Source organism: Acanthochromis polyacanthus, chromosome 7 (genome assembly GCF_021347895.1).
Source record: "Acanthochromis polyacanthus isolate Apoly-LR-REF ecotype Palm Island chromosome 7, KAUST_Apoly_ChrSc, whole genome shotgun sequence".
Taxonomy (NCBI): domain Eukaryota; kingdom Metazoa; phylum Chordata; class Actinopteri; family Pomacentridae; genus Acanthochromis; species Acanthochromis polyacanthus.
The window spans coordinates 21,242,877-21,260,088 of NC_067119.1; the positions used below are offsets into that span (position 1 = coordinate 21,242,877).

The 17,212-nt window shown below is 40.5% G+C and overlaps 1 protein-coding gene across 2 annotated transcripts; it reads left to right on the forward strand.

Annotated features, from left to right (window-relative positions):
• The first annotated feature begins 8,370 nt into the window (after positions 1-8,370).
• LOC110953540 (acyl-CoA dehydrogenase family member 11-like) lies at positions 8,371-16,750 on the forward strand. 2 transcript variants are annotated; one of them, XM_051951165.1, is made up of 15 exons: positions 8,371-8,504; positions 9,862-10,157; positions 10,545-10,768; positions 10,881-10,980; positions 11,663-11,780; positions 12,570-12,712; positions 12,820-12,972; positions 14,671-14,765; positions 14,868-14,967; positions 15,049-15,189; positions 15,275-15,367; positions 15,442-15,549; positions 15,646-15,817; positions 16,132-16,198; positions 16,305-16,750. In XM_051951165.1, the coding sequence occupies exons 2-15, from the start codon at positions 9,879-9,881 to the stop codon at positions 16,417-16,419; spliced, it is 1,908 nt and encodes a 635-aa protein (XP_051807125.1). In that variant the 5' UTR covers positions 8,371-8,504; positions 9,862-9,878; the 3' UTR covers positions 16,420-16,750. The 2 variants fall into 2 exon arrangements, with proteins under 2 accessions (XP_051807125.1, XP_051807126.1); XM_051951166.1 differs by having other exon boundaries at positions 8,461-8,559.
• The last annotated feature ends 462 nt before the right edge of the window (positions 16,751-17,212 follow it).

The window sequence follows — 17,212 nt, forward strand, 5'->3', positions numbered from 1 at the left end:
CCCCCCCCCCCCCCCCACACACACACACACACACACACACACACACGGGACAGACATGCTCCTTTGTTCCCTCACCCCCCAACCCTCAATGAATTCTAAAACGGGTGCCACCAACTCGGTGCCAATGAGCCAGATAGCCTTTTAGAGATGTGTTTGTTTGTTTGTCTGTCTTGCTCTCTTTATTTCTTTTTCTTTTTCTCCTCCCCTTCTTCCTCCTTCCATTCCCTTTTTTCTTTTTCCCCTTCCTTTCCCTTCTTTTCCCTCCTTTTTCTCTTCCTCCTTTTTCCCCTCCTCCTTCCTTTCCTCTCTTCCCTTCCCTTCTTTCTTCTCCTCCCCCCTTCTCTACTCCTTCCTCCTCTTCCCCTTCCCTTCCCTTCCCCCTTCTTTTTCCTTTTTCCCCTTTTTCTCTCTCACAACTTGGTGCTGCTGACAAACTAACCCTTGTCTTCCAAGATTGGTGACCCCTGGTCAGGAATATCAGCAATTCTCAAACCATGGTTCTTAAACCTATTCAGGTTTCATACAAAATAGAAGATGTCACCTGAGGGACAAAGCTGAAGAACCACAGTTCAAGAGTAGAACTAAGGATAAATATGAGAATACAAATAAATGATATAGCATTGACAGAAGTTCAAAGGAAAAACCAAAAAAAAACTAAAAACATAAGCAGGAAGCTTTAAGGTGTGAAAATAAGGATTGGAATTGACCAAAAGATGTTACATCCCGAATGAATAAAGGTAACCTATTCCAATCAGATGGAGCCCTATACTGGAAGGCTCTGCGACCACTCTCTTTATTTGTATATGGAACAGTAAAAGTAAGACTATGAGTGCTTCTTAAAGAATATACAGAAGTAACTGGAACCAAAAGTCGCTTAAGATACAGAGGACAATAAAAATAAATACATTTGAAAATGAATAGTGTCCAGTGATATTGGCGCCTTTCATATGGTTGCAACCAGTTCAGCTTCTCAAACAAAATACAATGATGAGTTCTATAAGGGCATTTAAGTATGAATCGACAGAGAATTAAAGAGAACATTTAAAGGCTTGAGATACAAGTCATGAGTGTTTTGATAGATTGTGTCAGCATAATCAGCAATAGGGAGGACAAGTTGAATTATTTGCTTCCTGACTTCTTGTGTAAAACAGTTTGCAGACCGAAAAAGAGGAGTTAAAGTAGCATATGTTCGTCTTATGATATAATCTATGTGAGGTTTAAAGCTGAGTTCAGGATCAAACCAAAGTCCAAGATATTTAACAGAGTCACGTTTTGGACAATTAATCCATTACTAAATGCAATATGTAGGCTTGGGGACGTAAGTAAGTTATAATGAGAACCAAAAAGCATGCAGCACGATTTCTTCAAATTCAGTTTTAACTTATTATTTTGAAGCCAGTTTTGAATCCGATTAAAATCTGCTTGCAGCTGATTCTGCAGTAGTTTGAGATCGGAATTAGCATTATAAAGCACTGTATCATCAGCATACAAATTTATTGAGCAGTTCTGTATAATTTGCGGGAGATCATTTATGAAGATAGAAAAAAGTAGAGGACCAAGGGTGGAACCTTGAGGTACCCCCTTTTCAACTGTGCATTCATCAGATTGAACACCATCAAACCAAACATACTGTTTCCTTTTGTGAAGATAAGAATTGAACCATAAAAGTGCCTCTTTATTAAGGCCTACTGTATAAAGTTTGTCAAGAAGCAGATAATGGTCAACTAAATCAAAGGCTTTGGACAAATCTAAAAATATGGATCCCACAAGATGATCCTGGTCAATGGAGGAGAATATGTCATTGGAAAATTTTAGCAAAGCTGTAGTTGTTGAGTATCCAGCTCTAAAGCCAGACTGTACTGGTGATAAAATATGATACACATTAAGGTACTGATATTGCTGATTGAATATCATTTTCTCAAAAACCTTGGCAACAGCACATATAATAGAAATTGGATGATAATTGTTTAAGTCAGTCGGATCGCCTCCTTTAAAGACAGGAGTAACTCTAGCAGTCTTCGATATTGAAGGAAATGAACAAGTATTTATGGACAGATTAAACAGATCAGTTAGTGGAAACATTAACACATGTGCAGCCATTTTAAGAAACTTTACATCAAGACCGTCAGGGCCTGCACCACTATTAGTTTTTAATCCACATAGTGCATTAAAAACATCTAAAGGGGTTATATTTCGAAAAGAAAAGGAGGGTCCAATGCGTGATTCGTTGGTAAAATCCCCTGAGAAAACAGGCGGATTATTGGAGACACTACTAATGTTAGAGAAGTGTTGATTAAAAGCTTGTGAAATGGTAACAGGATCAGCTGTAGTTTCATTATTGACTATGAGATGATGAGTTTTACTTTTAGATTTGTGAAGAAGTTGATCCAACTGGCGCCAAAATTGTTTAGGGTTGTTTACATTTTGAGAGAAGCTGTCTTTATAAAAAATTAGATTTTGTATTCCTTGTTTGTGTTTTACTCTGATTTCTAAATACTTTGTAATATTCCCAATCAGAGGGATCATTTGAGGATCGAAATTTAGCCCAAGCTTGGTCTCTTTTTCTAAAGAGATCAAGCAATGTAGAGTTAATCCAGGGCAGATGTCTGCCTTTCACACAATGAGTTTTTAGAGGAGCATGTTTATTAATTATTTTGGATACTTCAGAGAAAAAAATAATTCCATGCGCCTTCCACATATGGTATAAGCTGAAATTTATCCCAATCAATATTTACTAAATCATTAACAAATTGCTCATTGTTAATATTTTTGATTTGTCTAAATGTAATATATTTAGGAGCAGCTTTTGACAATTTTATTTTCCACACACAGTAAACTAATGAATGATCACTTATGCAATCAGACATAACACCAGAGGCAGAAATTCTATCAGGGTGGGTAGTATCCAATCCAAAAGTGTAGAAGAAGTATTACCAACTCATGTAGGCTCTTTGATTAGTTGTGTAAGGCCAGCACTATTTACTAAGTTTCTTTCATTTGATGATGAGCGATGCAGCCAGTTACTGTCAAAATCTCCCAAAATTATAATTTCATTATACTTTTTAACAGAACGTAGAGTTGCAAGAATACATTTCATAGATTCAGTAGGAACAGGAGGAGGTCTATAAATATTCATAACGAGCATTTTTTGTTAGTATGAAAAGCAATATCAATAAGTAAACATTCAAAGTCAATCGGCTCAACAGATGGAGTGACATGCACAGATTTAAGCTTGGAAGAAACATAAATTGCTACACCACCAGCTCTAGATGAATGTCATCCCCTGACACCTTTAGTTCTCATGCAGCCCCATATCACCACACTGTCACGTTTGATTCACTGCCAGGCCTGTGCATCTACATTAGTAGCCAGGGTTAGGCTCATGCCAAACACACTAGACTGCATCTGAGTTGAACTAAATGATCTTGATTTGATGAAACCAAAGAATGTTCTCCCAGTCTTGATCATGTGTCTTTTCATGTTCTTTAGCAAGGTTTAATCTTGCAGTTAAATGCCAAAAACCAAGTAGGGGTGCTTTTCTTGGACAATATCAAAATTTGCATTATGCGCTGTCTGAGTTTTCAGGAACTCTGATTTCAATTTATCGCTGTTGTGTCCACTCTGAACCACTAGTCTGTCTGGTCCGCAGAGGCAGATTGTGAAAGCAGTGCACAGTTTGTGGCATCATTTTATAAGGACAAATATTGCAACTCTGATTAGTGGTACTCTGGCTTGTTTTTGACCTGTTGTTAAAAATATACTTTGACAGATTTTCAGTTCAGTGCTTTTCTTTCCTTATGAAATGTCACAGTGACAATTTAAAAGATTTTGCAAACCTTTTTTCTCCATGTGAAGCCATGATGCAGACATGCAGACAGAAACAGCCCAGAGGTGCAGAATCTGGAAAGTTCTGATGGTCACAGCTCATTTTATAACAGTTTTCATGCAGTTCTTGCAAGGTGTGCTCAGTTTTGCTTCAGTAATCACCCTGTGTTCACTTTGGTCACACTGAGTTTCTAGTTTTTCCTCCTAATAGGAGCTGCTTTTGCACTTGGAAAAAGTGGGATTATTGACAGAGGATGCAATTTTGAATTATGAATCATTTTGGACAATTTTGTGTCATTTCTGGACACTTTTCAAAATCTATGGACTCAAACAGCGTAACCCGAGAGAGCTGAAATTTGGCCAGGATGTACTCCAGTCATGGGTGATCAAAAGTTACCAAAATGCTCCGCAAAAGTCTGAGGGCGTGGAAATGGCGACCCCACGGAATGCAGCCATTTTGAAATATGATTCATATTTTGTCATTTTTGGACATTTTCAAAAATTATTAATATTAACTCAAACAGTGTAACCCCAAGAGAGCTGAAATTTGGTCCGGATGTAAACCAGTCATGGGTGATCAAAAGTGATCAAAATGGTCCACAACAGTCTGACGGTGTGGCCATTGCGACCAAAGAAAAGCGGCCATTTTGAACATGATTCATATTTTGGACGATTTTGTCATTTTTGGACATTTTCAAAAGCTATAAACTCAAACCCACTAACCCTGACAGAGCTCGAATTTGGCCAGGATGTACTCCAGTCATAGGTGATGAAAAGTTATCAAAACGCTCTGCAAAAGCCTGAGGGCGTGAAAATGGCAACCCACGGAATGTAGCCATTTTGAATGCCTCGCCATGAAACAAGAAGTACTGTCTAACTAGCCTGTACATGATCCAATCTATCTCAAATTTTACAAGTGTCATCAGAGTCCGATCACAGTCACATACATAGGCCGACATGAACTCAGAGTCATAGCGCCACCTGGCGGTCATTTTGAATGAATCGCCACGAAACAGGAAGTGCTGTGTAACTAGCCTGTACATGCTCCAATCTGTCTCAAACTTTACAAGTGTGAACAGAGTCCAGCCCCAATCACATCCATAGGTTGATATACACTCAGAGTCATAACATCACCTGGCAGCCATTTTGAATCCCTTGCCATGAAGCAGGAAGTGCTGTCTATCTAACTTGTACATGCACCAATCTGTCTCAAACTTTACAAGTGTCATCAGAGTCCAGCCCTAATCACATCCATGCTACATCTAGTGACCATTTTGGATTTGTCATCATGAAACACGAAGTGCTGTTTAACTCGACTATATGTGGTCCAATCTGCTTCAAATTTTACAAGTGCCATCAGAGTCCGGCCCTAATCACATCCAAGTGACACCTGGCGGCCATTTCAGATTTCTTGCCATGAAACAGGAAGTGCTCCGCACTGTTGGTCATCCAACCTGGCTGAAACTTTACACTCTCAGTTACAGCACCACTTGGTGTACATGCACGGGCCAGCCGGTCTGCTCGGATGTGAGGACCCGACAAACGCTGCTTGCAGCTCTAATTATCTGTATTGCAAAGTTTTTATTTAAATAAAATGAGTCTCCCATGGAACAGATTTTATTTAAATAAAATCTGTGAAATATAGATAATAATTTGTGTAATCTTAATACTTATGTCAACATTTCCATTTGTGAAAGAATCTATGCATTACCATTGGTGTGTGCAATAATGCTATTTCTATAATCACTATTTTTGTATATCTTGTATTATTTTGATCATTTTTTAATTTTTGAACTACTTTTTCAAAATGTTGGCACTATCTTTGCTGCTGGAACAATTCAAATGTCCCCCCTGCTGGATTAACAAAAAAGTCACATCTTATCTTCTGAGACATTTATTCCAAATATTTCCACTGAGTCTTGAGAGTCAAAGTGAGTCATTTACAAAAATATGAGCCTTCTGTGTCAAAGTCAAGAAAGATTTTAAGAAAATTAAAGCTGCAAGCAGCGATGGACGGGTCCTCGCATCCACGCTGGTCGGTGAATCCACGCACGTCCACCAGGTGGCGCTGTGACTGAGAGTGTATGTCGGCCTCTGAATCGCATCTGGACCAGAGTCCAATCATACATGTAAAATTTCAGCCAGACTGTAGCATGTTCAGAGCAGTTATAGAGCATTTCCTGTCTATCCACCAGGTGGCGCTGTAACTCAGAGTGTATTTCACACAGTGGATGTGATGAGGGTTGGACTCTGATCACTCATGAAAAGTTTCAGGCTGATTTGATCATGTAGAGGCCAGTTATACAGCATTTACTGTCCCTCCATCAGGTGGCGCTGTGACTGAGAGTGTCTGTTGGCCTGTAGATGTGATCAGGATTGGATTGTGATCACACATGGAAAGTTTGAGGCAGATTGGAGCATGCAGAGGAGAGTTATACAGCAGTTGATGTTTCATGGCGAAGCATCAAAACGCTGATGGTCGCCATGGCCACGCCATTTGGCTTCTGGTTAAACTTTTGATAACTTTTCCAAACCAAGTCCTGCTGTGTGGACTGACAAAATTTCAGGTCTCCTGGAATTATCCCCTAGGAGGTATTAACTCTCAAAAATGAGAAAAATCATCAAAAATCTCACAATTAATCCAAGATGGCCGACTTCCTGTTGGGTTTAGGACATGGCTCCAAGAGGCTTTTTTGTGCGTCCTGATGTGCTCTATAAGCCTCCCAAATTTCATGGATGTAGGTGAAACGTGCTGGGGGGGCTGTTTGTTAAAAATACTGTAGGGGGCGCTATAGCATGTGCAGTGCCGAGATGCATACAGTGTTGTTCCTTGGGTCAATGGTGATGTGTGTGGTAATTTTTGTGAGCATTGGAGTATTCCTAACCTGTCAGAAAGGGCTTTGTTTTTCATGGCGATATTTGGTTGCTACGGCAACAGCGTTACATGAAATGTCACACCCTTCACAGTGTGTGATTGTCAAGAGGTGAAGACTCGACTGACCAATTTCCAGTATGATATCACCAAGTTTGGGGCCATTGTACCTGAAAATATAAGGCCTTAAACTTACTATTACCAACAGGTGGCGCTATGACTTTTTCAAAATTTATGAGTGTGGATGTGTTCAGACTGGACCTGGTATCCAGCATGTGAAGTCTGAGGCAGATAGGATGTTGTTCAGCTGAGATATGAATCGTTAAATTTTCATGGCGAAACATCGAAATTGGTTTGGCCGCCACAGACACGCCCTTTGATGACAAGTCACCATTTTCACTGGGATGCATCATCAATGTGTTTAGGCTGTTGTCACTGCATTTGAAGTGAATATGATCAACTGGGTAACAATAGGGCATGAAAGTGTAAAAGATGTCTATTTCCTGAAACCACAAGGTGGCGCTATGACTGTCAATGAATATCCCTATGTGGATGACATCAGGACAGGACTGTCATCATACATGTAAAGTTTCAGGCAGATTGCAGCATGTTGAGAAGAATTAGACACCACTTCCTGTTTCATGGCGAAGGATCAGTTGTTTGAGGCTCCGCCATGGCCACACCTTTTGGCTTCTGGTTGAGTTTTTGATAACTTTTCATCAGAAAGGTCTGGTGCATGTACTGGCCAAATTTCAGTTCTCTCAGACTTATCCACTAGGAGCTATAAATTTTGACAAATGTACAGCAAATTCAAGATGGCCGACTTCCTGTTGGGTTTAGGGTGTGGCTGTGATTGACTTTTTGGTGTGTCCTGATGTGGTGCATATGCCCACCAAATATTGTAGCTGTAAATAAAACATTGTGGAAGTTGGCCTAATGACCACTGTTTCAATTTTGCAGGTGGCGCTATAGAGCCATTTTTTCACACATATGCGCAACTCCCATAAAATATCAAATTTTTCGCCAGTCCTGATGTGCACGCCAAATTTCACGCGTTTTGGTTCATGATAAGGCCGCCAAAAAGGCAAGTCATTTCCCGAGGAGCGATTAAGTTTGAAAAATTTACAGCAAATTGAAGGTGGCCGACTTCCTGGTGGGTTTAGGGCGTGGCTGTAATTGACTTTTTGGTGTGTCCAGATGTTCTGCATATGCCCACCAAATATTGTAGCTGTACATGAAACATTGTGGCAGTTGGCCTAATGACTACTTTTTCAAGTTTGCAGGTGGCGCTATAGAGCCATTTTGCCACGCACATGCGCAACTCCCATAAAATATCAAATTTTTCGCCAGTCCTGATGTGCATGCCAAATTTCACGCGTTTTGGAGTATGATAAGGCCGCCAAAAAGCCAATTTACTTTACGGGAGAAAAAAAAAAAAAAAAAAAAAAAAAATAATAATAATAATAATAATAAACCCTAGGGTTTCAATAGGGTCCTTGGCACCGCTGGTGCCTTGGACAGTCGGTGCCCTGGCACCGACTGTCCAAGGCACCCTCGGTGCTCGGACCCTAATAATGTCAACAGATATTTGACATTAATGACAACAGATATTTGATTTTTTTTTTCCAGGGGCTTGCTCACGTCTATTGTATACTGCCATTTTTGGCTTTGGTGACTTTATTTACTTCAAATTTCATTGTCAATTTTGTTAATGTGACCAACCTTAAGCTTGAACTATGTAACAAAAGAGGCTTTTATTCTGAAGGAGGACTTGCAGCTGTGAACGTAAACAGCTCGGTAACGTAAGGTAAGACTTCTGGTACATCTTTTACGTCTGACAAGCTTTTAGGTTGGACTTGCAGGTAATTCACTGTTAAAGGAGGTATTTTTGTGATCTTAATAAGATAATAAATCAGCTTCCGCTTCGTTAAAATGCTTCGTTAGCTACTAATTTGTTCACTGCGGGTTGTGAAGTGAAGATACGGAGTCTGTTGAATGAATGCTGTTAAAACAGTTAACTATGATTGTTTGCATTGACCTTTAGATTACAAATGAATCAGATAAACAGACCAACTAACACACCAGAAGATAGTATCTGCACGATCAGGAGTGAACGGAATCAAATGAACCTTGACCCACTTTAGCTCACCAGTCTCGATGTAAGCTAACTACCAGACATCTGCTGTAACTTTTTAGAAAGTTATTAAGTTTTGCAAGTTCCAAGTTGCAGGTGAACAGTGAGTAAAACTGCATTTTCCAAGCTGCAGTGTGATTCAAGACAGTAATGAAGTAATGCAAGGGGGTAAAACAGCGAGTAAGGGCTCTATAAATAAATAAAATGCAGTGTCTATCACTGCAACAGCATACAGCTCATAGTGAAGAGTGTTTTAACTCTCATCACTAACTAAGTATTAATACAGAGTGATAAACCGTATATACATGTACAAAATGTCACCATGATCCAGTACTGTGTTGGAAATCTGTTCAAACAATACAACTCAGAAATGTCTTACTGGTAATTTAATTCAAGCATTTGCTAAAAGACTCATGAGCATGTGAAGATCAAAGATGTTCACAGTAAAGAGCCACATTTTAGAACACCTCTTAGACTTGTTAGCTACAAGTTTCGGGCAGGAAGACCGTCCCACACCTCCCCTAAATACTTAGACACACACTTTGTCTTTCTCACGGCTTCACTAACAGGCTCAGGTCATCCTGGACTCGTTCCCAGAAAATAACCCAGATTTTTCCCATGAATGAAGAGACAATCTGCAGGTGTGAGAACAGTCCATGAAAGCTGAATAAATGCACATAATATTTAGTGTTTTTCAACACAGTACTAAGAGAATTGAAAAGTGGTGTTCTGCAGTGTGGTGGGAAGCAGGATTTATTTCTGTAAACGAAAGCCATTTTTGTTGTAAATTACTCACCAGTTTGGGCACATAATATTTTAAAATCAACCAATTTCTATTTGATCCAGGTCAAGGCAAATTTCAAAAATGAGCATTCCTGCTAAAACTGTGACTCATATCTTGATTGCAATATCTCACACTAGTGATTTAAAAAACAAATTCACATATCATTCAGCTGTAAGGTTTATCCAGCTACGATCATTTAAATGCTTTATCTGATTTTATTGCATCAACTTCCTTTTCTCGCTTTAGAACTGAAGGTCTGAGCCATGTCAGCGGTCTCAGCCCTCCTGAACCGGCGTGTGGCCAGAGGCTGCGGTAGGTTGTGGTCCGGTGTTCCTCGGCCGCTGACCCACATCAGATCAGCCAGTGTAGCCGAGGCAGGCACAAGGAGATCTGACGAGGAACAACTGTGGGAGGCAGCAGGCCACCCGCTGTTCACCAGAGCCAGGATAGGATCGTTCTTTCAGGAAAAGGCGGTGCTGAAGAACCCGTTTCTAGAGGATACTTTGCTCCGAGGATACCTGAGGAGACATCTGCCCCAGGAGGTGAGTCTTCAGCTGTAGTTGGAAATATACTAAACAGACATGACCCACCACAGTGCTACATCTGAAACCAATAGTTTCCAATAAATTGTGTCATATTAGTAGAGGCAAAGAGCAGTTAACCCATGATGCACATTTTAAGTGTATGTTGCACTGTTAAATAGAATCTCAGTTACATGCGTGACTCACATGTTCCCTCAGTTTTGTTGTCAAACATCAAGTAATTCATTTTCTAAATCAAAACAACAGCCAGTGACAAAGTGAATTTAGTGCCGGGGTCCTTCTTACTATTATTTCCAAGTAAAAGCACTTAAAAGTTGATCAAACACCTGGACAGGATCAGTTTTGTTCATCATCTGTGTGACTGTATGTGTATCAACTTGCTCACAGGTGGTTTTCTCAGACTTGTGTGCGTTTGGAGAGCGAGTTGCTAAAGAAGTGGACGGTTGGGGCAGAGAGTGTGAGGTCAACCCTCCACGGCTGGTGCACTTTGATCCGTGGGGTCGCAGAGTGGACCACATAGTGACCTCTGAGGCCTGGAGACGCATGAAAGACCTCTCAGCACAAGAGGGACTGGTGGCCATTGGCTATGAGAGATCATTTGGGGAGTGGAGGTTTGAAGACTGTTTTACTATGTTCTCCAGTTTAGCATGTATGTTATACTTCAGTTCAATTTATTTGTCTGTGTCTAATAGGATGCATTTTGTGTGTAATTGGGTGTTTCAGTCGTGTTTACCAGATGAGCAAGTTGTACATTTACTGTCCTTCGTCTGGGCTCTACACCTGTCCTCTGGCCATGACTGACGGAGCCGCAAAGGTCATCCAGGTGAGTTTAAACAAGTCAAACTAACATTAATAAGATAGCATCAAACAGTATCTCTACCTGCAAACCAAACATTCAACAACATGCAACTCAGGAATCTGCTGTGAGTAATGGCATTAAAAATTGTGATGAGTTTAAGTGTGTTTACATGGATTAACTGAGATACACATTGTTGGCTTTTTCTGTAACCTTACTACTTAAAACTACATTATGCAAAAAAAAAAAAAAATCATTTTTTATGTTTTCTACATAATCAGTAGTACAAGACAAATAGAGTAATGCAGCAACAGTGCAGCATGATGAAGGGAATTTAATTTAATTTTTTCAAATTTAAACGAAAACTGAAATCAGAATCTCTTAGAATTAGTTTCTACTGCTTGTAGAGCTCACAAAGTATGCTCACAGTAAAGACAAACATCTGTAATCAGTATTCTGTTATTGAGATCTGTGAATAATCTGTGATTTTCTCACTGTGCCTTCATCAATAAAATATGCCAGGCATTGTTTAAAATTATTGCATATTTGGAAGAATTGGAAAGAAGATACTGTGTAGCTGCATGTATACTAGGATTTCAGAGCAGTAAGATTATTGCAGTACATGTAAACATGTTCTCAGTTTAACCGGATTTATCCTGATAACTGTAGATTGTGCATAGTGAGTGACTGTCTGGCTGTGTGTGAGAAGTCCATAGGTGTTTCGTGGCCAGTGGAAGAAGCCTACAGTCGTTTGACCACCCGTCAGCCGGAACTTTTCTGGACGTCTGGACAGTGGATGACTGAGAGACAAGGAGGATCTGATGTGGGTCAGTATTTGTTCCACATGAACCAGATTATAAATGGTACTTTGTGTATTTAAAGGGTTCAAAGCTCATGACTTTTTAAAATGTCATTTAATCATTTATATATCGGCCAGTTACGACACCCTTTAAGCTTCAGTGTACCGCCGGCGGTACACCTACTAATTTGCATAGGAATTTCAAGAATGTCCGACGGGTGCAAACGCGATTATACAAACACTATACACCGATGGAAAGCTTAGATTCTCATGAATCCGCCGGTATAAACCACTTTCAGATGCGATTACCACAGCGGGTGAGAAAAACACATTTGTCCGACAAAAACAAATATTCATCCATCCGTTCTCTTTCCACGGCTTCAAAGCACACAGCGCGACTCACATTTCCGGGTTTATTATTACACACAAAAAAAAAAATTCCACAAAAAACGGCCATAATCCAACCTTTTACATCAGATGACACAAGCCAGTAAACTATTTTGTCCAAAACATGTCCTGAAGTCGGTATAAAATCCCCGAATCGGTCGTTTTCAAGGAAATGCACCTCGCGATGCGCGTCCAATATTCCCCGTATTTTTCGTAATTTTTTTTATTTAAAAATAGAATATTAGCGATTTTTTGTACTGAAAACGGCTGGAATTGACTGAAGCTTAAAGGGTTAATTGCAGTCATATGTGTTATTTGTAGAGGAAGTTCTATGTTTACTTTCCAACACAGTTTCTGCTTTTTGATTTTGTCACATAAAACAACAGCATTTATGGTAATACTTAGTGAGTTCCTTCTCAATCGTCCTCAGCCAGCGGCACCGAGACAGTGGCTGTTCCCCAAACTGATGGTTCATACAAACTACACGGCTTCAAGTGGTTCACTTCTGCTACAGACGCAGACATGACTCTCACACTGGCCAGAGTGCAGGACAGAACAGGAGCAACCACACCGGTACATCTTCCACCTTCCACTCCATCGTCATCTGTCAACACACGCTTTGATTGACATGCAGAGTGACGCCACCGCACTGTGTGTTTGTGCTTGTCTCTGTCCTGCAGGGTAGCAAAGGTTTGTCTCTGTTTTATGCAGAGGTAAGTCGAGATGATGATGGCCGACTGAGAGGTATAGAGGTACAGAGACTGAAGGACAAGCTGGGAACTCGACAGATGCCGACTGCTGAGTTGCTGCTGGACGGTCTGCCAGCACACAGGGTCAGTTATACACACTGGGTTATCACAGTAATGACAAACTGTATTCTGTGCAGATCAAATCCATGACTATTTTACAACAAAGCCAGGTACAGCTCACTAAAGCATTGTGGAGTGAGAACAAGCAGGACCTTTATGGCATCAAGTGGAAAAACAAAGAGCAATTGACCGCAATAAGATGTCAGTAACACACATTTACTCCCCAGAGCAAATAAGCAGGCTTAACACTTAGTTTCTGATTTACTGGAAACCTTTATTTAAACTGTAGTAATAATAAACACACGCTTCCACCACATATACTAATAATATACCACTTCTCTCTATTGAGTCCCAACACCATTTAACCTTCACCAACTGAACTGCAAAACAATCTTTTACTTCCTTTCTCCCATTAGTGTCATTGTCCACACCTCCTAAAATAGACAAAAAAACAGAACATATAAGAAAAACAAACAAATAAAAAAACAATCTCATTTCAAATTTAGGTGGCTGTAATTTGCATTTTCCTTTGTGTTACAGGACACTCACACCAAATAAGGTAATATGGATTTAAGACACAGCATTCATTGATACTGAAAGACCCCAGAACCCAGGCTGGTGGTAGCTATGGGCAAGCTTGGGCTTATACTTACATGTGTACTACAAAAAAAAAATAAAAATAAAAATTGTTCACCAAATGCAAAAAATAGCACATAAAATACCAGTATTGTTTGCTTATAAAATTACCCGTGGAAGATCGTTTCCCAGAAAATGCAAATCGAGTAAACCGAAACATGATCCCATTGCTGGACAAATGTCACACACTAAAAACACATAACTGGCTCTCACTCGTGTACAGATCGGCACAAATTAGTGTTTTAAATGAAGTGCTATTTTAGCATCTGACAGCCTGAGGCAGATAACTGTGATGCACAAGATAATTGACATCCACCCATGTGGATTTACCATCAGGTTTATCCTGCTGTACTTTCTGATAGCTGCATGGGTTTACTGAACTGAATTCATAGTCTAGAGCAGCTGTGGAGTCCTGATACTTTAACAGTGGCTGAATCATTTTTGAAATAATCTGAGCTGTTTTTACTTTTGAATAATTTCCATGCATTTCCTTGTGTTTTCATTTTGCATGTTCACTGGCTGCACAGTGGAGTAGTGGTTAGCACTTTCGCTTTGCAGCAAGAAGATCCCCGGTTTAAATCCCTGGGGTGGGCCTAGGATCTTTCTGCATGGGGTTTGCATGTTCTCCCTGTGCATGCGTGGGTTTTCTCCAGCTTCCTCCCACAGTCCAAAAATATGCTGAAGTTAGTTGATTATTCTAAGTTGCCCGTAGGTGTGAATGTGAGAGTCATTGTTTGTCCATATATGTAACCCTGCGACAGACCTGCAACCTGTCCAGGGTGTCCCCTGTCTTCACCCAAGTCAGCTGATATAGGCTCCAGCACCACCCGTGACCCTAGTGAGGATAAAGCGGTGGATAGAGAATGGATGGATGGATGGCTGTTCACTGGCTGCACAGTAGACCAATGGTTAGCACCGTCGCCTTGCAGCTAGAAGATCCCCTGCATGGAGTTTGCATGTTCTCCCTGTGCATGCGTAGGTTTTCTCCACAGTCCAAAAACATGCTGAGGTTATTTGGTAGTTGTAAATTGTCCATACAAATATTTAAAAATCGTTGACGTCCTAATTTGTTTTCTCCAACACCAGCTGTCAGACGAAGGGCGAGGAGTGGCCTCCATAGCTAACATGCTAACTATTACCAGGATCCACAACAGTGTCTCTGCAGCATCCACAATGAGAAGGCAGGCTACTCGTCTCTCTTTTGCACTGACTCCTGCACTGATTTCTAAAGACACACTGGAAGTAAGCTGATTATTAATGTGTGTGTTTGTGTGGAATCACAGGGTGCTCCAGTTAGCTCGTGACTACGCCACTCGCCGCACTGCCTTTGGAAAGCTTCTTAAAGACCACCCACTGCACATGCAGACTCTGGCCAGGATGGAGGTAAGCTGGTAGAGAGTGAACAAAAACTCTGTGCCAAGTTTCCCATCATGCCTCACCCACGTCTGCTCCTGGCATGGACAGGTGGAGACTCGTGGAGCCTTTCTGCTGGTGATGGATGTGTGTCGTCTGTTGGGCCGAGAGGAAAGTGGCATAGCAACACAGCTTGATACACACCTCCTACGTCTGCTCACCCCTGTGGTCAAACTGTACACTGGGAAACAGGTTTGGCAGCTTGTAGGAATCTGAGCGTGAACTCTCGTCTAGCTGTTTGGATCGTATGATTGTTTAGATGTTGTGTTTTCCTCAGGCTGTGGCTGTGGTGTCGGAGGGCTTGGAGAGCTTTGGAGGACAAGGCTACATCGAGGACACTGGTTTGCCGGGGCTGCTTCGTGATGCACAGGTGAAATCACAACCAAATATTCCACAGTTTTACAGTCAATAGATTTAAAACTTACTTGTCTTTTTCTCCCTCAGGTTTTGAGTATATGGGAAGGCACAACAAACGTTCTGTCTCTGGACGTGCTGCGCTGTGTGGCTCGTAGCTCAGGAATGGTTCTTCACGCTTACTTCACCCATGTCAAGGTGCGAGAACAGATACTGTCACACAAGTTTGGTATCTATAATATATGATGGAGCTGAGCAGGAATGTGAAGTGCGCTTGTTTTCTCCTCCTTGTAGTCCCTGCTTGCAGGTGCTTCAAGTGTTTCCTCACTGGCACCAGCTGTGAAAGCAGTCGACGGTTCTCTCTCTGAACTGGAGGAGTTTGTTCAGGTAGCGGCTTCTAGAGGACAGAGTTACTTGGAGCTAGCAGCCAGAGACCTGGCATACAGCCTGGCTCGCATCTACACAGGTAACACACACACACACACACACACATTCAAATTAAATAAGAGCTGCAACAAATAGTCGATTAATCGTCCACAGGAAATATAGTGGTTAGAAAAACTGATACACAGATAATTTTGTAAGCAAAAATGACAAATATTCTCTTATTCTGTTGCTTTTTTTTTGAAATTTTAAAACATTACGTTAGACTGACTGACATTCCATCTTATACACAAAATAATCATCTGACTAATCATTTATGAAACTGATCTATAGTCGTGCCATCCCTGCAAAAAACTCCTATCCTGCATACACCTGATTCTGTCTGTATGTTAACAGGAGCCCTTCTCATTGATCATGCATGTTGGAAAGGAGCTTCTCCATCTGACAGCTACGCAGCTCTCAGGTAAAAAAACAAAAACAAAACAAAAACAAAACTTATACAGTTTGATAAAATCCAGATCAAAATTTGCGTTTATGAACCGTATAAGCTTTTATCTTCCTATCTTCAGGTGGTGTGAGCAGGACTTGTGTCCTGTGGCAGCTAAACAGAAGAGAGGCTGCTATGACTCCAGAACTCCACCGCTTGATGCTGCATTGGTCTATGATCAGCCCATAGAAGGCTAAATGATTATTGAATACGGATCAGTTTATAATTTCATCTGTTTTTGCTGAGCCCCAGTTTAACACGGTGCCACATAGACTTACTGTCTCCATTTAAAATCAAAATCCAGTCCTGAATAAGCACATGAATGGAACTGAGAATGTAATCTAGTTCTGTCTGTATGTAGCATTCATGCTATTTAGTATTTTTTTTATAGTTACTTATGTATATACAGTGTCTACATTCTTTTCCACAATAAATGTACAGCTACAGATTGTTTTTCCAGTGTACAGATGATTCTGGAGGACTGAATGCTTTAAAAATGAATAAATATAACAAGGCTTTTCACTGTCATGGTCATTCTCACAGTTATTAGATTCTGAAGGCATAAGCAAGCAAATAACATCAACAGTTTAACAAGATCATAAATCAGGGAAGAAGAGACTCAAAGCTGAAGCAGCATTGTTGGAGCTTCACATACATGCTGCCTTCTAGTGCTGTTGGAAAAACTACAAGTGCAATTTAATGTCTGAGCTCCATAACTATTGAAGTAATGGGAATTTGACTTAAATCTTTTGACTTTTATCATGATTGATTCTCTTGTGTGTTAATTGAGTCTCTCTGTGTTATTGTGCCTTAAAATTGTGTTTCTGAAATGTAATTAAGGCAAGACACTGCTGACAAGTGATACATAGCAGCTTTTTAAAAACAGTTTAATACAGAATATGTAAAATACACCAGTTATGTTTTCAACACTTCTCTTTTTTATATTTACTGTATACATTTTCAGGGTTCCCACTCTTTCCCTGAAATTAT